We start from the raw sequence: 24,362 nt of genomic DNA, 5'->3' as shown, positions 1-24,362 counted from the left end.
TTTTAGGATTAGCAGTTATTTTATAGCAAATTACCTACTCACGAAACCCGTCAGCCAAGCACTGAAGCTCGCCCTAACCTACTCTAACCTAACCCGCAACGTAGGCAGCAATTAGCATTAATTACATGTAATTAAATTAAAAAGTATAAATTAATAGCGACAACTTATTCTAGTAATTTTGAACATGCTTTATAAATACATAAAATTTTCTATTCATTTTTTATTTTATTAATTTAATTATTTTTTTTTTTAATTTTTGCAACGTTTTCTAGTTTTCCACACGATTTGGTTTTAAAGCATTTTTGCATAATTTAAATACTGCAATATGCAGTTTTGCTTAATTTCGCTTTATTTTCTCATTTATATCAATTGCTCAATTTAATTTTTATGACGTAAATAAAATCAACTAAATGTACTATAAGCAAATGTAAGTATTGTAAAATTTAAAGTAAAAAATAATATAAAATGTAATAAAATCAAACACTAAAAATGCCAACTAGTCTTGCTTTAATGATCGAATGTTTATTTAGAAATAATACAGGCAAATATGTTAAGTATACGCAGTGCAGTACAATTACTTCGCTTCGGAACGAACTACTAAAAACTATTTACCGAATGTTATAAAAAGTAAATACTAAAATTGGACAAATTACTCTTTATTGGGTAGACATGTAAATACACTGGTTTTATTATTTAAGATCCAGGTAAGTTATTGTAAACTCATAGTTCCTAATAAACTAAAATAATCTATAGTTAGTGCTTATTATATTTATTTGGTCTACAATAGGAGATAGATATTTCGAAAACTTATATATATAAAAAAATCCAATATTAAATATCAGTATAAATTTTATGGAGTTAGATACTAAGAGTTCTATATAATAATAAAGCCTCGCTTGACGTCAAAGGTTTCGAGCAGCCTCTTATACTGAACATAGGCTGGGCAAAAGTGGAAAGTAATTATATATTTGTATATTTCGAAAAATAATGTCATCAAAAAAAAGTAACAATCGACATTATTGAAAACATCACTACAATCGTATATTATGATCGATAAAATACTATAGTGACTTGTATTATATCTACACTGCTATCGATTGTTTAAATATATATATAGCGAAAGCTATATATATAACCTAGTCTCTCTGACCAGCTCACGAGAACTGCAGTTGTAGAGAGGCATGATGGGAATAACGGAATTCCGCTCATCAAAGTATAAGGTGAGATATTGAAGAGGTTTGTAGTGCAAGGTTTGGACGAGATTCGCGGAGAAGGTGCTGGGGTTGGAGACGTCACGGAGGAAGTTATATTTAACTTTTGGTAACGTCATCCATATAGATTCACTTATCGGACGATGAACAAAACTCTTCATATTGAATAATATTATAATTTATAAATAAATTATACAGTCAATATATTTAAAAGATGGTTTCAAAATAAAATTCTTTGAAATATTGTTAAAGTCTCATGCTATATTACCTAAATGATGTAAATATTGATGTAGATAGATCTCAACATCTCAACAAATGCTAAGGAAAGAACAAAAGGAAGCTTTTTACACATGTAAAAAGGGAAGCAGGATTTTAACAATCGTAGGGCAAAAATATAGAAATATGCCTATATTTTTGGTAGGTTGTTTTAAACCTACCAAACCTTAGTTAAAATATATGCATAGCATATATCATATATCTTATATATATTTGTATATGATGATATATGATAGTTTTCTTGACACTAGTTGTAGTGTTATAAACTGCATGTCATAAGCTTATTATAAAAAAAAATATTTTTTTATTTATATATTAATAAAGAAAATGTTAATATAAATTAAATATAAATTATATTATATTTAGTATAAGTTTAGTTGCTTAACGGTTATATTGACAACAAAGGAAAAATTGTTTTTTGTAGGAATATGTATCTGAACTATTATTGATTAAAATATATATAACACATCTAAACCGATATAAATACAAAAAAAAAATGGTTAAAATTTGTATTGTTTTTTTTTTGTGATTATTTGTTGTATTATTAATAATTAAAAAATACACATCACACCTAAATCGGTTCAATCATAATAAAATTTATAAAATTTATTAAAATTTTTCATTTTTTTTTTTGTTAACAATAAGGTTTGTTAAACTTCGGTGGAAAAGAAAAATTTTTCTAGATATTGAAGCTATATACATTGTTTTGCAAATAAACTATATATTTGTACATAAATATTTTTTATGGTTTTATTTTAATTAATTTTTTTTGGCAATCCTTAAAGTTTTATCTATTTTTTACCTCTGATTATGGCATTTTAAAAAATAAAATATTAAAATTCGATTAAATCAGCTCACAGAGAAGCAAACACTTATAAAAATTCTTCAACATATTTCAATAAATCTTTTAAATTATTTAATTTTTTTTAAATGTTCTTAATAAAAAAACCAAAATTATAAGTTAAAATAAAAATCAAAAACAAGAAAAAAAATTTAATTTAATTATGTACATTAATTAAGTAAAAATAGATTAAAATCTGCATTATATGGGTCTTGTCTGGTTTGGGCTACTTCAAAATAATTGCAACGTAAATTAAATATATATATAAAAAATAATGAAAGAATTAATTGAAATTAGGCAAGCCAACCGAATGAAGGTTTCCCCCCGCCACCATTCTCTATTTAAGCAATATTATCAAACGTTGCAAAATTTGTTTATAATAAACGATTAAATTATTTAAACAAATATGTAGATTATTTACAATTATTTTGTTTTGTTTATATATCTGCTTAGCGAAGTAAACAAACAATTGATAGAAGATTAAATAGTTTGAAGCAGTAAAATATCAAGAAGAAACATAGTATTGCTAAATTCTTAGAGCACATGACTTTACTGTGTTGGGGTTTTGAAAAGTGATTTTTGTACCACCAATAAACAGATAGGTAGGTCTATTAAGAGTGATTACAGAAAGAAAACAAATTTAATTTGTAAGTATGACCGTCTTATTCAATACTATAGGTTAATGTCTAATTTTTTATTTGGTAAGAAGGGCATGAGCCATTCATTTTTAATACACATCGTGTAGAACCTTCTACGTTTATAGTTTATATAACATATTTCCATTATATATTTATAGTTCCATTAAAATTTTTTTTATTTACTTTGAATTAGATTCTACAACTGAGGCTGGACTCGTCATACATATTGGCATATAACCAACATTATACACTTACTACACAAAGTATCTATTTCCACACCATCAGAGAAATCATAGCCAATCAAATTGGATGTCATAAATATTGAGGCATAAAAGGTTATTAAAAAGGTCGTTGGTATCTATCAAGAGAGTTAGGGAAAAACCAATAGTGTAACTGTATGGGTTCTAAGTGTTGATAACAACTTAGAATAGTATTTATAAATTGTAAATATTTTATTTTATTTATGAAATTCGATAAATATATGCCATTTATTTAAATAACATTATGTAGCAATTTTTTTTTCAATGTAAAAATATCTAACTTAACAACTATGAGTCGAAAAATTAATTTGATATCATATCATACATCATATCATATAATACATTAGTGTTCTTTTTCTTAAATTTGCTTTCTTGCTCTTAGTATTAAAATTTAATAATAAAGTGTTTGGTTGTAAAGTTGGTCGTTTCCTTTTCGTTACCACCGGCTATGCGAGGTGTATGGAGCGCAACGAGTAGCACCAAACCCAGAGAGATCATATAAAAATAAAAAATTGCAAATAAAAAAAAGGTTACAAAACAAGATAAAGACAATGAGATAGATTTTAGCTTCAATTCTATTTCATTTACGTAAATCTTGTTCCAACATATATAGGATTGTGCTTCTATTTCAGCAGTATTAGGAAGCCCCGATATGAAGATGAAGTAACGGAGTTAGTTTTCTGCATGAATTCTGTTTCCGTACACTTATACGTTGTCCTAACATACACATTATTTCCCTCTCAGTGTTATAACTAAACCACATATTCGTGCAATAAAATCACGCAAGTCAAGTATAATACCTGTTTAACGACTAATAACATTAACAAGTCATCAATCTAGCAAACTAGATATGTATGCAAAACTATGTTCAAATCGAAAGGTTTCTTTTATGCTCTGAGCTTTTTAAAACACTACCAAGATTTGAAAAATACTTAAAGCTAGCAAACATGGATCAAAACATCAGATAATGATGCACCTTTGCTGCCAGTTTTTAGAAATATTGCCTTAAATGAGCTAGTGATTAGATGTTTTCGACATATAGTCATTTCAATACTATCTTCTTAGTATGCTTGGTATGACTTCCTATCTAATGCAATTTAAATGAGTTTTTATACAAATAGGTTAAGTCGAACAATATGAATTTCTGTAGAGCCTAGAATTTGTTTTCTTTTGAGTATACAGCTCGCATTTGAACATCATAAAGTTCAGAAGGAATTATTTACGATCCAATATAGACCAGTTAAAGCTATTTTATTTGGTTCTATTATCAATTATAAATGTTTTGGTTAAGAGATTTAATTTAGATAAAATTATTAACAAGTTGGGAGACTTGAAGACCACAAAAAATATTTTATACATGGAATTTATTTTACTTTCCCGTTTTCAACTAACGATTCAGTCTAATAAAAATGATAAAAATATATTTACGTTCCAACGAAGTTCAGTTAAGAGTTTTTATTTGTGCCTAGATTAAATAAAAAGGGATATTGATTTGATTAATTAATTAACAGGTCTGTAGGCTTGAAATCGAGAGATTTTGAGATTTATCGCTTATTTAACTATTATATCAACCTCAAAAGTTTCATAAACAATTATTTACTTTATAAATAATTGGCTTTGTATTCAGTTAAAAATGATACGTCTAAAGTTATTGATTTTGATGAAGTGATTAACAGATTGGCAGGCTGTAACACGGGCTCATAAAACTTATAGAGAATCATTGTTGATCCACCACAGGTTATTGAACGGTATCAAAATTGGCCCTGTAATCAATTGAAATCTTTACTGTTAATGTTATTGTTTTTGATGAAATCATCAACAGATTGACGGACTGGAAGACCAACACAGAACATTGCATACATATGAGATTTCTCTTGTTTAAGCGTTTCCAGCACACGCTTCAATCTTATAAAGCCTATCATTGATCAAGAATCATTAATGATTCACCATAGATTATAAAAAAGTTTTTAAATTGGCTCTGCTATCAATTGAAGACTATATGGTAAAAGTTATGAAGTTTTGATGAAGTGATTGACAGATTTAAAGGCTTGAAAATAAGCTTAATAAATTAAAAAAAATATATATAACACACCGTTGTGTGTTATCCTTATAAAAATATTCGCCATGTAAGATTCAATTAATTTCTTCAGGCCCTAATCATTTTCATTACGTTGAATTATTTTAGAAAGAATAATTCTACGACGAAAATCTGGAGTTGTGATACCATGAATTTACCACACAGAATGACATCAACCCTAGTTTTGTCATTGGTAATAATAATTATCATTAACAGTTTTTTATTTATAACTTAGTAAGAAATTTAAATTCAAAGTTTGTAAGAAAGTTTTTCAGGTATGTGTGTTTCTTTATTAATACAAGTCATAAAAATATTGTATATAATGGCATTTATACGGCACAGTAATAACATATGTACGCATGAGATACTTTTCTGTATTTGCACTATACTTATATATCTACAATTTTTATGAGTACCTGGAACTAAAGGGAGAACTACTTCATACCTTTAAATATTAAATGTAAATATATGCAGATAAAATGTATTTCTACGAAATAAAGGAGACTAAGCAAAATTCACAGAATAGTTTGAAAAGTAATTATTTGCGATATAATGCAATTTTCAACCGCAATAGCAACAAAATGGCAATGCTGCGCTTATTTGTTGTTAAATAATAAACAACATAATTAAGGCAATATTATATATAGTCGATATAATAAATCCAATTAGGGCAGCTATCGTACACAAATTAACCCACACATAATGAGAATAATTTCGTAGCTTGATTGCCAATTTAAATAAAAAAATATACACCGAAATTAGACCCAAGCTAAAGTAGTGCAAAGCCATAGGAGCACAGAACATTAAAGTGAATTCACAATGGAACCACAGTCAAACATCTGCGCTCGATACACGCTGAGCAAAAATTAGTTTATTTTTTCTTATTATTTTTGCAATAAATTAGCATTAAAATTGAAAAAGAAAATAACAAATTCTTGTAGGGGAAATGCTTTTATTATGCCGAGAATAGAATGAACATTAAAATCCATTGGCCACCGGCGAACATAATTAAATATATGCACACTTCCCTCACAAAATTCAAGGAAGTACTTAATTCTTCGACTCTCGTATCTGCAAAAATCTGAAGAAAATTATTAGATTATTTTGTTGAGTTACACGCGAAAACAAAAATTAGCAATTCAACTAAATAAGAAAATAATACTTTTTTTCTCGATGGATGAATTTTAAGAGGTCTTCATCAAAAATTTGTTGTCAGTGCAAAGTGATTATCATTATATTCATTAGTGGTTCTTACAGTCCTGGCTGGGTCTACGCTATTACATATTTTGTTTCTGGTTTATACTTTGGTGCAGTACCGGTTACTACAAAAACCTTGAGTAAGTTTGCTACACCATTCCTTATCTACTATCGAGACCTATAAGAAAAACGCTTGGGTTGCCACTTTGCCGATATAGCACTGGAAAATGTATGCTCACAGCAGCACCACTTCCTATCTACTATCGAAATCTATATGAAAAACGCTTGGGTCGTCACATCCTCGATATAGCGCTGGAAAATGTATACTCACAGTAGCACCACTTCCTATCTACTATCGAGACTTATATGAAAAACGCTTGCGTTGCCACTTCCCCGACATAGCGCTAGAAAATGTGTACTCACAGTAGCACCACTTCCTATCTACTATCGAAATCTATATGAAAAACGCTTGGGTCGTCACATCCTCGATATAGCGCTGGAAAATATATGCAACACCGCTGATTATTGTGATTATTATATTCTAAAGTATTTCGTAACTTAGTGATTTACTTTTTACGTAAAGAAAAAAAAATATTAAATAAGCTTCATACTTTGAGTGTTATTGGACGTAAAAAGACTTAATAAAAAACTGATCTCTGATTTGGATCTGACGCCTCTTGATGTCTACTGCATACAGTGCTCACCACGTCGTTACTGCTTCGGTTCAATTTTACTCGTACCATTAAAAAAAATGCAGGAATTTTATATCGTATTAGTTTTTTATATTTCTTAGTCACCAGATCTGTCACCCACTGATTATTTTTTTGTTTGCATAGTTAAAAGTTGGACTCAAAGGCACAAAATGATAAGATTATCTCAAAATGGATGTGTAAAGATCTTTATGGCATACGTAGAGGAGCAGAAAAAGTTGTGTTTACATTGGGAATAGTGAACCAAGTCAGTTATGTTGGAAAATAAATAAATGGGCTTTTGGACTTTCCTCATATGATTATTCACAATATTCCGAATTTATATTTTATTTCTATTTCAGCAGTTAATTATTCAATTATCGTATGTATAAAAAATGAAATGAATAATTATTGCGTCAAGGGCAGTCAAAAGTCAGCACGGCTTATTAAAAAAAATATCTGTACTGAGACCATCTGTCAACAATTATATGCATCGATAAAGTTGATTATTTGGTAATGTTTTGTTATTAATTCCTAATATTTAGGCGATTAGAAGTGTTATTATAACTATTATTATACATATAATAGATTACTTCCTGTTACTTCTTATACTACTGTGCAGACTTAAGGGAGTTTTAGTGTTGGCAGGTTGTTAGACCGAAAAAAATTAAAATTTAATGGCATCTCCTTTAATTTTAAAGGAGCAGATGTTGTAGGGAAGAAGAAAAAAAAGATATAACTAAACACTAAGACATTCCATTTTTGAACTCTATGAACTATTAAACCTAATGGACATTCCAAATATTGTTTTTATCAAAATAATCTCATTTTTAAACACGCAACTTGATTTAAAAACTTTGAATCCCTTATTTGGATGTGTAATCACAAAACAATACTCATACGTCACGTGAACAAAAAAAGCAACTCTCCGATTTAGAACCCAACTAACTAGATAATAAATTTCTGATTTCTAATAATGATTTCTAATAATAATTTTAATTTATTTAATTTCTTTTTGTTTTATTTTATTCAATTTCATTTTATTTTATTTAATTATATTTTATTTTATTATATTTATATTATATTTTATATTTTATTTTATTTTATTATATTTTATTTTTTTATATTTTATTTTATTTTATGTTTTTGAACAAATACACTAAATAATAAATTAAAAAAATAAAAATTAACAATATGAAAGTATAATTGATTTATTGAATACACTAAGTAATATAAAGCAGATAGGGGTACTACTAGAGTATAGGGCTTTTCTGTTATGTCAGTTATAACATAAATTACATTGATTCAAAAGAAACTTAATTGCATTGAAAACAGTTTTTTTTGTTTTTTTTTTTTTGGTATTTACTCTAACTTTCTTTTGCTAAGAAGAAAACTTCAATAATATCTTGTTTATATCCAGTTCCGTCCGACTCAAACCCACGCTATAGTGCATATTTAAGTAAACACTTTTCTACTAAACGTGTAGATTTGTAATCTTAAAACCTAAAATTACTTTGCAAATATTTAAACTTATTGTAGATTATTCAAGTTGTCACAAAAACAATTGTTGTCTCTATTGTTGTTTTCCCTCACCGACTATTAACTCGGTGCAGTGCACTGTGAAATACCGCAAATGACCTTTGGGGTCACGCGGTTCTCTACACTGCGCTTCACCATGAAATCAAATTAAGTTTCTATTAATCACTGGCAATTTACATAGAGCATTCAGTATGGCAATACTCGTACCTGGGCTGAATTGCCAGCAATGGCATTTGGTGGCGATATCATTCGAACTCGCCGCTATGAAGAGCGGCATTTCAAAAAATTTTTCACATTCTGGATCGACGTAAATACTGCTGCGGCGACTGAAGTTATCCAATTCGCGCAAGGCTATAATTTTACCGACCATATTGATTTTTTTCACACTTTTTTTATTATTTATTCTTATTTATAACTTTTTTTTTGTGTTTAATGATGTTTCGTTTTAACTTTTATTTATATATTTTTTTTTTTTATAAAATTTCCACTTAAAACTAATTTAAAAATTGACTTTTTTATCACATTTAAATTTCTTTCTTTACAGGACTTAAAAGGTATTTATTTATTTAGCACTTTTAATTAATATAAAAATTAATTATTTATTAATTATTTTCAAGATTTTTTTTTAGATTTTTGGTAAAGATTTTACATTTTTAATTTGCACATTTTGTTTTTGTATTTTTATTTTAAATAATTTTGTATTATTTTTCAGCTAATTTGGTTAAAAGTAGAATTTTCTCTTAAACTAAACAACTGTAAAAATAGAAAATTTATTTTTTTATAAGATTTTACACTGATATTTAGTTTTGTTGAACACGAATTCCTTAAGAAAATACCGAGCAAAACACAATTTCAATCGCTTTTAAAACTTGAGATTCTATGTGTATGCTTTTTTCTTTTCGTTTTTGTTTTTTGTATTTAAGTTCTGTGCACTGCTCTGTACTTTTGGACTTTGCGGCGCATAACGCAAATGTTCAATTGTCGATCACCGGCTTTATTGAGCAACGCGCGGCACCCAGCACAATTAGCGCAACTGCGATTATTTTGTCAACTGCTCTCCCGCAGTATTTCTTGGGCAAATAGCGAGCAAACCGCAAGAGCTTTTAATTGGCTCGTTAATTTACGAATTGAGCACGAAAGAGAACGCAATAAACAGAGAGCGACAACGCTACGCTGCTTATGGGTATGAAGGCATGAGATATGATATTCATTGAGTAAAACACTCGAATTCCCTCAACTCTTGTTTTTTGTTTTTTTTTTGTTTTTTTCTTATTGTGTTTTTATTATTGTTTTCGCTTGTGATATAATTTTTAATTCATGCTTTTCGCCTAATAGAATTTGTGCATTTCCACACTTCTGTGACGGGCAGCAGCTGATTTTTGTTTTCATGTTGTTGTCTTTATTGTTGTTTGTTATGCTTAACAATTATTTTGTTGTTTTTAAATTAGGAATAGCAAAAAAAAAAAAAAATAAATAAATAAAAAAATGCAAGAACGTATTGCTTCTTTTTATGTTTCACATTATTTTATTTAATTTAATAATTTTTGAAAAATATTTAAATGCTTTTGAGGTACTTCTCTTGTTTGGTATGTTCGCATCACTAGAGTGAACGAATTGCTCACGAGACTAATGATATACATACACTAAAAAAAATTATAGTGCAATGCATTGCGATTGTAGTTTGGAAAGCAAGGTGAACATGATTATAATACCTCAAACAACTCTCGAAGAAAAGTCTCAATTTTCTTTTGTAAAAATACCAACTATCGCCAAAGTTTAAATGAACTGAAGAAATCTGAATAATTCAAAGACAAACGGACTTCACATTAAAATAAATATTATTACAAACAAAAAGATATCTCCATTAAATTAAAAAAAAAAAAAAAAAAAATAAATAAAAAAAAAAATAATAAAAAAAAAAAATAAATAACAAATAAAATAAAAAAAATTAATAAACAAAAATAAATAAAAAAAATTAATAAACAAAAAAATAAATAAAAAAAATAATAAAACAAAAATAAATAAAAAAAATATAGAAAAAAATAAAAATATATATATAAAAAAAAATAATATAAAAAAATATAATATAAAAAATATATATAAAAACATAAATATATAAAAAATAAATATAAAAATTATAAAAAATAATATAAAAAAAAAATTATATAAAAAAAATATAAATAAAAAATAAATAAAAAAAAATATAAAAAAAAATATAAAAAAAATATAAATAAATAACAAATAATAAAAATGAAATAAATGAAATATTACAACCAAAAAGATATTTCATAAAATTATATGAATTAAATAAATTCATATAAATTAAATATGAATAAATGATAAAATAAAATAAATAAATAAAATAAAATAAATAAATAAAAATAAAAATAAAATAAAAAAAAATAAATAAATAAAAAATAAATAAAATAAAAATAAATAAAAAAATAAATACAAAAACGAATAAAAAAAACAAAATAATTCAAAATAAAGAAGAAAAAACATATTTGGCTTTGCCACACCTTAAATACTCTTCACATAGATTCACATAAATAATTTATCTACTATTACTTAAATAAAGAGATTTCAAAAAGTAGTGAACTACAACAACAAAAATTCTTTGATATTATTTTAATATTAATTTATTATTATATTATTTTATTTTTAATATTGTTGTTTTCTCTAACAAATACAATAGTTTCTATTTAAGTAAATTAATTACTATCATCATAACTGAAGTTAAATTACAATTTAAAAAAAAACTATTAGTTTAATAAATTTATTTTTATATGATTTAAAAAAAAAATTCGATTGCAAATAAATTACGATTATACTTATATATGTCGTTAGACGGCTAAAATGCAATAGTTGTAAGATTTATACATATATTAATATATGTATATAACAAATTTATGTGTAATATAACAAATTTAAAATGAAGTAAAATAAAGCTAATAATACTATATCTATTAAAAATATACTATCTCTGAAAATACTTATAGATGCTATTCATATGTAAGTTATTCATGGAATATATAGCTGGGTGAGTAGATTCTATCGGTAAACTCAAGGGATCCACTTTGGCCTATAGGCTCATTGTGAATAATTAAAAACTCAAGTGTTAGAATCACTTAAAACTTAGGGCAAGGCTTCTAATGCTATTCACGGGGAGGTCTAAAGTGATAAGGCGGTGCCGGGCATGTGCTGGACAGAAATAATGGGAGATGGGAGGCACTTTTATAATTTTCTCCACAACTGCAACAGCTATGGTTGAAAGAGAGATTTAGCATAATTACCAAAAATACAATGATTTGAAAGTAAACCTATTACAAGACTGATAATTCGACGAGACATCTCAAAGAGGGAGAATAAATAGTATGAAACTTTCTCTCCAATCAAATTGTCTAATTTTAAGACTTATGCAACATTTTTTTTATTTATAATATGGAAACGATACAATTAAAAAATTATTAATTATCTAATATAAACTATTATTAATTTAATTATTAATACTTAGATACAGTGTGTTAAGTAATATATATTTATAACTAACTATACTTATCGCAAGTACCAATTTATAAAATGTATTAAGATCCGAAATTGTGGATAAACAGATACACACATATATATATTATATAAGCATAAAATAAGTGTATAAAAATCTAATGTATAAAAAGCAATGGGAAGACAGACATCCATAATATGAGCGACACTTTCATCCTGATGGTCACATAGACACTTTTGGATGGCTTTTATGCTCTAGTCTGATATGCGCAGCCTATTTAGAATATTTTTTATTTCTCAAACTTAAATGCACACTCGAAGAATATGGTTAGACAATAGATCAGACAAATATGAGAGAGGGAACTCAAGACCATACTTAAAAAAATGTTCGAAGAGTGTTTTTTAAACTAAAAATTGAAGAGCAAATTTTAGTATGCAACATAAATTTTTATAGCAGAATAATGTCATTAAAAGGAACACCTTGTCTTGATTAAACAAAAGTATCTGTCCAAAATGTGACCGAAAGTTTATAGAAAAAAATCAAGGCATCTATTCAGAAGATATATATTAAGTTATAGTCTTATTACTTTAGAATCTTATGTTAAACTGAATATTCTACAATATTCTTTTTGCAGAAGAATACCAAAAATTTTTTAGTCAATTAATCAAATAGATCTCTCACAGAAGTGTCAAGTATTTAGATTAAAATATTAGCTCTAGACAGTTTTGTTATTTTCAAGGATTTTGAACACAACAAAGGCCATGTGTTAAATAGTGGTAACACAAAGAACTCCTATGGGCTAAGTAAGTTGGTCTATTGGACTGTCTACCACAACATTTAACCGAACCTATCGTAACCCTATGTACAATATCATTGATAGACTAATTTAAAGTGCATGGAATTAACATTGAAGACTAAATAAAAACTTTTTAAAAATATTAATGATTCTTGTTACCCTTTCTTTACTATATCTATTTGTATATGTCTATATATCTATATGTCTATTTACCTATCTATCAACATATGTATATTTATATGTACTCCCGTCATGTGGAGTGATGGGTAAATAAAACAATTTGCAGCAGGAAATCACAATTTAGCTTGACAAAAATAAATTGCAACTGGGAATGTGTAACAATTGGTTAGTTTATCTTTTATGCATATTTAGCGAAACTTTTTAATAACAACTCATAACAATTCATCAAATGATTCAATTATTTTGACAGAAAGTTTTTAAATATTCAAATTTTACATTTTAAAAAATGCATAACAAATGTGTTTGAAAATAACATGCAAATAAGTTAAAAACAATAGGCGAAGGGAGAGATGGCAAGGCAGGTAAAACCAAGTGCTATAAAAGTTGTTCGCATTTAAAACTGTCGATATATATGGACTTTTGATGTATGCTACACAAAATATATGTCACATAATTAAAGTTAAAATTTTGATGGAAACCTGATTTCGCTTAAGATTTCAAGAAAAAGTAAACAGATCAAGCAGAAGAGCTGTTAGAGGAAAGTCTGGAAAAAAAACTATCTGAAAGTGGCATATATAACTATATATTAAATTAGAATATTTATATAAATACATTATTTATATTATTATATTAAAATTTAAAATATTTAATAATTAATAATTTATTAGAGAAAAGTCTAGAAAAAGAACTATCTGAAAGTGGCATATATTACTATATATTAAATTATAATATCTTATTTACATAAACACATTATTTACATTATTATATCAAAACTTAAAATATTAAATATTTAATATTTTATTAGAGAAACATCTGGAAAAAAAACTAAGTGAAAGTGAAATTATAATATTTATATAAATACAATACTTAAATATTTATATTTTCATTATTATATCACAATTAAAAATATTAAATATTTAATAATTTATAAATATTCTATATATATAATTATATAAGGGTGGAATAAATATATAAATTATTTTATTAAATAGAGTTAATATTATAATTGTTTGATATATAAAGTTTACTTAAAAATTGATATATATTAAATTATAATATTTATGTAAATACAATATTTATATATTTATATTTTTATTATTATATCACAATTAAAAATATTAAATATTTAATAATTTATAAATATTCTATATAATAATTTGTTATCGGGCTAATTGGTCAAATTTAAATATAAATAAAAAGACACTGATTTATTATTTATATTTAAAAATCGTTTGTATTTTATTTCCGATATTTCGACTATCTTCGATAGTCATCTTCAGGGAAAACCCCTGAAGATGACTATCGAAGTTTTCCCTGAAAACTATCGAAGTTTTCCTGAAGATGACTATCGAAGATAGTCAAAATATCGGAAATAAAATATAAACGATTTTTAAATATAAATAATAAATCAGTGTCTTTTTATTTATATTTAAATTTGACCAATTAGCCCGATAACAAATTATTATAATAATAATTTTTGGTCATAAATACAAGTATTTAATATTTATAAATATTCTATATGTATAATTATATAAGGGTGGAATAAATATATTAATTATTTTATTAAATAGAGTTAATATTATAATTGTTTGATATATAAAGTTTAATTAAAAAATTATTTATATATTTGGCAATATTTTTGAACGGAATATTAGATAAAATTTAATTTATAAAATTTATATATAAATAGTTACCGATTTTAAAATTTTTAAATCTAGATTAATAGACATCTATTATTATAATAATTATATAATAATCTGTTAATATAATAATAATAACATAATATAATAATAATAATATAATATAATAATATTTGAATATAATAATTTAATATTAGAATTTTATCTAAATTATTAGGAATATAAATATCTTAAGAACAAAATATCTGAGAGGTTAAATTATTGAAAAAATTATTGTTTTTTTTTATTTAGTATATATCACAATATACAAGCTGTGTTACAGGTGACACTAGTATCAAGTTGACCGACTATAACACTCAAAGTCTATAAATTGTAAATAAAGTCATAGACAAAAAAAAGTATCTTTATTACATACTTTTTTGCATATCTACAACAAAATAGCAGTACAAAAATTTACTGTATTTAAATTTTTGTTTATGAAACAAAACTCACGTGATTTAAATTTTTTTTCTCATAATTTTTTTTTTTTTTTGGTTTTGTTTTTATACATATTTTCGATTGTTTTTTTTTTATTATTATCTTTTTAGTTTTTATTTAAATTTTAAATATTTGGCATCTACTTTTTGTTTTCATTTGAGATTTAAAAAAAAAATTAATTTTATTTGTTTCTTTTTTTAGAAAATTTTCTGATATGAGTACGCGTGTCACTAGAATTTAAATTTTTTTATACAGAAAATGACGCAGAATGCAAATATTTAATTTATTTTAGACTAGCCAAACAATAATTTTCGCAACAACAAATAGCATAATAACAAACAATTTGAAATAAAATAATTTATAAGTTAATAAATTAATTTAAAAATGAAGCGAAAGATTTTTTGTTTTCGTAAAATTTATATTGTAGGTAGGAGGTGTTAATTTTATATTTATTCATCTCTATGTATATATACAGGGAGTACTTTGATGAACTACATTCGCATAACGTCAATAAGGAAAGCAAACTATTCTACATACTAACAGCAGTAGAAGAACAAATACTGATCTTATTTAAAGGTAACCAGAAACATATCTCCAAAACATTTACTAATAATAGCAGAAAAAAACAGAACTAAGTAGGATTATCACCGAGAAGTAGGTGGTACCATTATCGGAAAATTGAATATTTGCTTTAACCAGACATATAGAAGCTGGAGGAAAGACCCGGCAAGATTAGTATTTTTCACCAGGGAAGTTCTAGTTCAACTAGGTAAAATTACAACTGAAATGGCAAAACTCGTGGCGCTACTTAAAGGTCGTCCAACAGTCGGCACCTTTACCGAAAAATTGAATATTCTTTTAACCCAAGCATATAGCAGCTGTAAGAAAGATCTGGCAAGATTATTATGTTTCGTCATGAAATGGCAAAACTCGTGGCGATACTTAAAGGTCATCGAACAGTACATAGCCTTATCAGAAAATTGGTTATTCCCTCCAACCAGATATACAGAAGCTGCAGGTATTTCTCACTGTGAAAGTTTATGAACTAAGAACCTTGACAAATATTTAAGATACAGATTTTAAAAATAAATGGAACCATTTAAATAAGACTGGATACAAAAAGAAGCTCGATGTTTGGGTGCCACAAGAGTTAACGCAAAAAAAACTCATGGACCGAATTTCTATCTGCGAATTACTGCTGTATCGCAACAAAATCGAATCACAACCCATTTCTGAAGCAGTTGGTACTTGGTGATGAAATGCGATTGGTGGTTACTTACGACAATAAAACAATGACAAGCTAAAACGATAGCGGTCGAATCACGAGGAGCCGGCTGAAACGGTGGTCAAGCTAAAATTGATGACCAGAAAGGTTTTGCAGATTGATTTAGTGGGTTTATCATACACTATGAGCTCCCATATGACTAAACTCTTAACTTTGAACTGTACTGTCCGCCTGAACAATTGAATTGTCTGAAGGAAGAAATCGCCCTGGCCAGAAATCTCCAGGTTTGGTTAATAGGAGAGGAATTGTGTTTCACCAGGACAAGGCAAGGCTACACACATGGAAAATGGCTTGTTTGGGAACCTTAGTTCCATAGACGAGTAGCAGTTAAGAACGACATTATGTCCTTTGGAGAAATGTTGTCTAATTTCGTTATAAGTGGATAGGCAGTGGATAATATGACTGTATTATAGCGTCTATATTATTATATGTCGCTTGAAGTTCTACGTAAAAACCAACGAAATTTCAGATTAGAATGATAAACTAAAATTTGATTTAAATTTGTATCCCAACAAAGACTAGCCTAAATAATATTTTATTAATCTAATTCATTTTTTTCACATCTTTGACTATTGCTTTCAATTTGGGTAATTTTAATGTATATGTATAAATTAAGCTGAGTATTGACTGATGGCGTGAGTGAAGTAAAAGAGTTTATGTACTTTAAAATGAATACAAATTTGATAAATTTATATGTGAATTATGACTTATCAATGTAAGACTTAATAAAACTAGTAATAGAATTTTTTCTAAAGAAGAAAATTATTGGTTAATAGTAATACTTTTGTTGATTGAAGACTTGAATAATTAATTTTGCAATTATTAACTTATTTTTGTAATAAACAAACATAATATATCTCATATACACTTTCTTTAGAAAAGACATATTATATAATGAAAAAAAAAAAAAAAAAAAATATGTGAAAAACATATTCTAATTCAAATAGTAATAACGTAACAAAACTGAAACCCAAACAAAATTATATTGGCATGATCTAATGAAGCCAATTTTAGAATATCGCATTTGCATTTTATTATTTAATTTACATCGAGAATAATTTATTTTGCCTACGAGCTTAGAATCTCCCTGCATGCTGTCATTCGGTTTGCATTCTATGCGATGAATAATTTCAATTTATTTGCAATATTTTTAGTTAGGCATGCAATTAATTATAATGTTTTTATTATTTAATTTAATTTTTGTTATTATTAGTTAACGAGCCGTTCATGGCCCACACTTCTTGGCCGTGTTTATCTTTCACTTTGCACTTGATAATAATTGAATTAGTCAAACGTGCAATATGACTGGTTCCTACTATACATAAGTACTTGTATGTATGTATATATGTATGTATGTTTGTTAGGAATATTAAATCAACTTGGATTAGACTAATCGCCATCATTTCCGAATCATTAAACTCATTTTCTGATATTTATATTAAATTTCATTTTCTCGTCATGTTAATGCATAATATCTAGTACTCTGAATACGAGTACTAGGTAAAAGGTAGTAGAATGCGCATGCAGTGGTGTCAAAATAGGTCTAAAAATAACTAAAACACGTCGGCAACGAAATTGTTGGCAAGATACATTTTATTTGTTTTCGAGTTCAGTGCATTTTTCTTACAATTACGCCACGTCATTAAATTTAACACGAATTGTATTTCCTAATACCTTTGACGAGTGTATTTAAAATTAGTTCATGCAAGATGTAAAAATTTGTTTACAAAAAAACACCACTCAGAGCACAATATAGGTTCATCTTGATATATATCGGTTTGGCAGTACAATGATTTTATTTAATACAATGTGCACAATGCAATGTATTATATAAACTGCGAGCCAAATCTAAAGAGTGTATATGAAATCGAGAACGTAATCTCAAGAAATAAATGATTCCAATAGATGAGATCACGCTCTAACCTTTTGAGTTATAACAAAAAATACAAATAAAGGTATCCTCAAGAACAGGGCTGTCCAAAGAACGAACCACGGGTCATATGCCACCTCCGGGATAATATATGTGCGGATCGCGATATCTTTCTAATCTACCACAATTACACAAATTTTCCTTTGACATATTTTGGTTAAATTACATCATTTTATGGTCTATTTCTTTTTTTTTTGGGCCGGGCATTCACAGAAAAAATGTATTATGTTTTCTTTTTTCTGCAGGTTTCCACAAGTTTTGCACTGAGAATTATGAAGAATGCGCAGTTTCTCTGCGTGGAATCCTTTACACCAATGACCAGAAAGAACTGCAATAAGCCTTGAAATATTTACGCAATCTTTTTTGATGAGTTCCCAGGATCTAGTTTTATTATAGGTGGACCATGTTAACCTGGAAGTTGCACATAATTTAAGTGCCTTCCATCTGTTAATGAAGAAAGTGAAGGTAGGTACTTCTACCGGTTCCACCAGGGTAACATTCAGGGAAGCACCAGAGAAGAGTAAACTGTCAGCTTTCTAGTTTTCTTCGATATTTCTATTTCTCGGAACCCAGATAAATATTTGATATAAAATTTTACAGTTTTAATATATATAGTTATTCGCAAAGATATTTCATCTATTTTTATGAAAATGGAAATGGAAAACGATAATGAATAAATATTTTATTGAATTATTGTTCAATCTAGTCTTTTCTATATCTTTTGCCATGACATGATTGCCGGTAAAATGATTCCACGCTCATAAAATTGTTTTATTGTGTCAAAAAAGACTAACTTCGTTTTTTTGATAAAAATAGATGTTTTTTATATACATAATATTAAATAAATATTTTATTGAATTATATATTGTCCATTTAAGTCCAATATATTTTACGATGGAATCATAGCAGTAACATGACGCTCATAATTTTAATTTTTTTTTTTTTTTTGGTCTATTGAGGAAAAACTGAGTCAATTGTTTTTTAGACTTCTTATTTGAAGCAAAGATATTACCGATTATGAACATTTTATAGAGGTCAAGATAAATGAATATCAAAATGTGCCAGATATGGAGAGTAAAGTGGGTGTGAGTTACAGTACTTGTATGAATTCTCGCATTATTTTGGTGGAATAGTGCACTTTTTTTCCTAACAAAAGATTGTTTTCAAAAGAATTATCAGACGAAATCGCTAACTACGATTATTGCAACTGTTTGTCTGTTGGGTTATATTCTTACACTGAAGGTGCTGAAGGTTATCAGATATCAGTAATTTTATTCTATTTTAAGCTCTGCGTAAAAAAATTCTGTTTGTTTATTATATTTTACGGAAAAAATTTAATAATTTGAGTTGCACGAAAAATGCAAGTTTTAGTGCGTTTACGTTTTCAATTAACACATTTTAAATTTAGTCGAAAGAATCGCATTATTTATAATTCGAAACAGAAGCAAAAACGCTGGAACTCATTAAAATGGCATCATAAAAAGTGAAAAAAGAAGCACTAAAAATAAAAATTGTGTAAAAATTTTAAAAGAATAATAAATTTTAAGAAAAAATGTAAAGTGTGAATAAATTAGGTAATTTACAAAAAATAAAAATAGCAGTGAAAAAAAAAATTAATAAAAATTAATCACAAAAAATTTTTATCAAGGATACCAGACCATTTGCACGTAAGACTTTATAGGAGGATGAATGAGAGTGTAGTAGAATAATGGGGACTATAGAATTGCAAAGTGATAAGTACAGTACGAAAAGGAAAGTTGGAAATTTACATTAAAATGCATAAATAAATTTTATATGTTTAGTGGACCTCAGAGTAAAGGTACTAAAAATAATTTCTCAATGAGTAAAAGGTCTTAGGAAGATTAAGAATTTCTACTAGAATGCAATTCTTCCACATAATTTCAGTTTCGATTTAATTTCGGTTTTTACAAGTATTTATTTTTTCATAAATTAATCATATTCTTATGACAGACCTTCACACAATTTTAATTTTTCTGCGCTGATTTGCTCGAACTAAACAGACTGTGCAGTCGTTAACAATCTGATATGGAACTATTTAGCATAAATTTGGTCTCAGCACAACAACAACAACCGATGTCGACATTTGCCGATTCAATTAGAATTGGTTTGAGAGCTCGAGAATTGCGTGCTAAATTTTTAACGAGCGCGAGCACAATTTTGAGGTGTGAAAAAAATACTAACGAGCTTGGTCAGATCTAAAATTGTCCACAAAAATTCTAAATTAGAAAATTTAATAAGCAGCAAATCGATAAAATAAAATAATAACAAAACTTATTATTATTATTCCATGTATTTGTTTTTATTTTTTACTTTTATGCGTTGCAAATCCATACATAAATCAGATCGATATATATCCAAGAACACTAAAAAAATTAATCGCGAAAAGGTAAAAGTTGTTGACAAACAACATTTTAAGAAGTTGTAAAAATATTTTTGGTTTAGAAAATATTAACAGATAGTTAGTCTCACAGAAGACAAGATCACTCATGCCTTATTAGTTCCCCCATACTGACTTCACGAAGAAGTTTTAAGAAATTTTGATTAGGGTTATCACCATATCGCATATCCTGACCTGCAATTGTCCCGATTGAACCCTTTCTATAAGAACTGTCATACCCCTCATAAGGTTTCTGACTGATTTGGAATCCCTCCACATCCTTCACTAGGTATCGATCAGTTAGTTAATATTTAAATATTACAAAAAAATTAATACTGTTTAGAGCCACGTCGCGAAAGCTATGGAAAAAAAAGAGGAAATTGTCTCAGAGCGCCACGGTCTTGGGGTACCACAAAGATGATAATAATGATAAAAATTAGAAAATTTACAATGAAAGAAGAATTAAGAATTTATAAAGATTTTTTTTTTAAGAAGCACTTCCATGAAGCACTGAAACAATTTTGCTTTAGATTACTTAAAAATCAGCACTGGTTTCAGAAAATTGAGAACTTTACAAAATCATAAATAATGGTATTTGGAAGTGGATTAAAAATAATTATATTAGGTCAGTATTCTGATCTAATATAATTAGCAACAAAACGCTCTGGCAACTCTGTAGGCCAAAGTAAATCAAATATTGTATAATGAAAATACGCTGGAGATGGATTGGGCAGACACTCCGTAAAAACCCTCAGAGTCGCATTATACTGAAATCCAGCGGTTAAACATAAACCTGATAGACCACGTAACACATGAAAAAGAGGTCGGTGTTATTAGAGCTTGAGTCTATAAGACTAAACTGGTCACATTTAAAAATATTATCACTAAATAGAATAAGATATCGGATATCGGATAAGATATTGGATTGAAACCTTATGCTATTAAGTGGAGTGAATAAAGGGGACAATAAAAAAAAACAGATAGTTAAGAAGTCGAAATGTAAAATAGTAGATAGTCAAGATAAATGTAGAGTCTAGAATATATCGCTACAGATATCATGATTGCGAAATATCAGATATTGTACGAACAATGGCAACATAAGGGAACTATAGAGAAATATTTGAATGTGAAAATATGTAACTATATTTATTTGATACGGTAGTTAATCTTAAAAACAAATATCATGACTATCTACTTTTTGGCTGATCGCTAATATTTAAGCAGTTAGAATACTTAGCAGTTAGAACAAAATGGTTCTAAGTAAAAAAAAAATGATTGTGAATGTGTAAAGGAATTTGGGAGTGGTACTAACAGCAATTATGATATTTTCAAAATACCTCACCTTAGGAAATATAATACCAAATATATCAATACCAATACGATATAAAAAATTTTTACAACAACAAACAACCTTTATATAATAAATACACCCAACAATACAAGCTTTTGAAACGGAAGTCGGGGAATGTCTGTTCTAGTTTGTAAGTACCCTATATAGATAGGTATTCTGCAACACGAATATTTAAACTCTCTGAATGTACATCAAATCATATATTTTTGGTATTAGAAACTGGACTAGATAATGTCATTTCTACCAATAAAAAAAAGGTTACCTCATCAACTCAATTTAACAATAATAAAAAAAAATTTATACCATATTAGTAAATATAACTTGTATCATATTATGGACTATATATTATTTATTTATTGTTGTAAGTGTGCAAAAAAAATCTATTTCTTATCTGTATGCATTTCGTATTGTTTAAGATGCAATTTTGTTTATGTTGAGCACAACTATTAGATATATATAAATGATTAGTTCACTCAGTCTATATATTCAAGTTCTGTCTGTTTGAAAGTTGAAGCAGTTTGAAATTGATTGCAATTAAATTGAGTCCTCAGTATAAACTTATAATCATCGTTATGTTGATACGTCTCATCTAGTTCTTCTGAGCTGAGCAACCATCTAACTGCAGTGTAACATTCATTCAACTTGAGCTTTTAAAACATTTCTACTACAGCACTTCTGGAATCTGTGATACTTCCTTTTATGGAGCAGTTATTTGTTTTTTATACTATTATATTTATATTTTATCACAGATAAATTTTTCAAAAAACTGCAAATGATTTCATGGCAAGAAAAAAAAAATTGGTTATCATTGAACAGAATATACCACATTTCATACAATTTGGGTTTTGATGGATTTAAGCTTTTCCAAAATAAATGTTAGTACTTATACATTAAATTATTCATTATAAATGAATCATGATCTGATTGGGTCGATCCAGAATTTTACTTAAAAGAACTTCCCTGAAGTAAATTCTTGGCTACGGGTTTGTCTACAATGACGCTAAAAGACCATCCAATCTTCAATTAGTCAACACCCAAGTAAATTTATAGTGACAGCCCTGTGTACAATGATGAATTAAGTATAGTTAATAAAAAAGTGCAAAACTATCAGATTTAGGATATGACAATACCATCTTTTTAGTATGGGAAATGAAAGAGTAATAAGAAATATTTTCCATGTGAAACCGCCCGAGGCTCAGATGGTAAGAAGATATTGTAGAGCGTATAAGCACGACTGCCGCCAGAAAAGCAGAAAACGGACCAATTTAAAAGAAAATTATAGTATTTTGAAAGTTGATGTTTTTTTATTATTAAAAAAGATTAAAGGTTTGATACCTCTAAACCTGACCGAAATTCCACTAAACAGGATTGAAGATCTATAACTAATTATAAACTAAAAACATCAAACTTATTTGACTTATTTTTTTAATATTAATAATGTAATTTATTCCTTAAATTCGTCAAAAAAAAAAAAAAATATATAAAAATTTAAAATAAACATGAAGAACTGCAGAAAACATGGATGTTGTCGGGAAATCAATATGTTATCATAATTGATCTGTATACATGTACTTAACATATGTTAATTAATTATTATTTTTTACTTATTTACTTTTTTTTTGTTAATGAAACAATGCGTTAAATAAATATTTTAATTGTAATCTTAACTGATTTTAAGCTTCATTAAGTACTTGTTTTTTGTTTATAAAAAATATTGGTTTTTATTGTACTTTTGTTTTCCTTTTATTAATTTATTTAATTTTGTATATTTCATAATTTAATAATTTTATAACTCGTTAAATGTAAACCACAAAACAGGCCGATCAACCGTTCAATTAAGCGAATCGAGCGCGAGTTCGATCGATCGATCGATCGATCGGTCGGTCGTACAGAACAGTAAAATGCATCTTTAAGATAAATACAAAAATGTACATAGTATATTTTTAATTTAATCTTTTTTTTAGTTTATTTTTGAGTTAATAAAATTTTCAACATATTTCATTTTGTTTGCATACTTTTTTTGTAGATTGTATTTTTGTAGATCAATATTCAGGGTGGAGGCATCACAGTAGGTT

The 24,362-nt window shown here is 27.0% G+C and overlaps 1 protein-coding gene across 4 annotated transcripts in view; it reads right to left on the bottom strand.

Annotated features, from left to right (window-relative positions):
* The window catches only part of LOC119687976 (GTPase-activating protein skywalker), a 104,522-nt gene that overhangs the window by 39,734 nt on the left and 40,426 nt on the right, over positions 1-24,362 (bottom strand). For 2 of the 4 annotated variants that reach the window (XM_038102547.1, XM_038102550.1), the window contains exon 1: positions 8,936-9,156. The exons of the other annotated variants lie outside the window; for them this stretch is intronic. In XM_038102547.1, the coding sequence (XP_037958475.1) occupies positions 8,936-9,098 (163 nt within the window). In that variant the 5' untranslated portion in view covers positions 9,099-9,156. Of the gene's footprint in view, positions 1-8,935; positions 9,157-24,362 lie in introns of those variants that run through there. 4 annotated transcript variants of the gene reach the window in all.

The sequence above is a fragment of the Teleopsis dalmanni genome, chromosome X (assembly GCF_002237135.1).
Source record: "Teleopsis dalmanni isolate 2A chromosome X, ASM223713v2, whole genome shotgun sequence".
In the NCBI taxonomy this organism is placed as follows: domain Eukaryota; kingdom Metazoa; phylum Arthropoda; class Insecta; order Diptera; family Diopsidae; genus Teleopsis; species Teleopsis dalmanni.
Note: the sequence above shows the minus strand (reverse complement) of the source record. Positions and strands in the feature narration are given on the sequence as shown.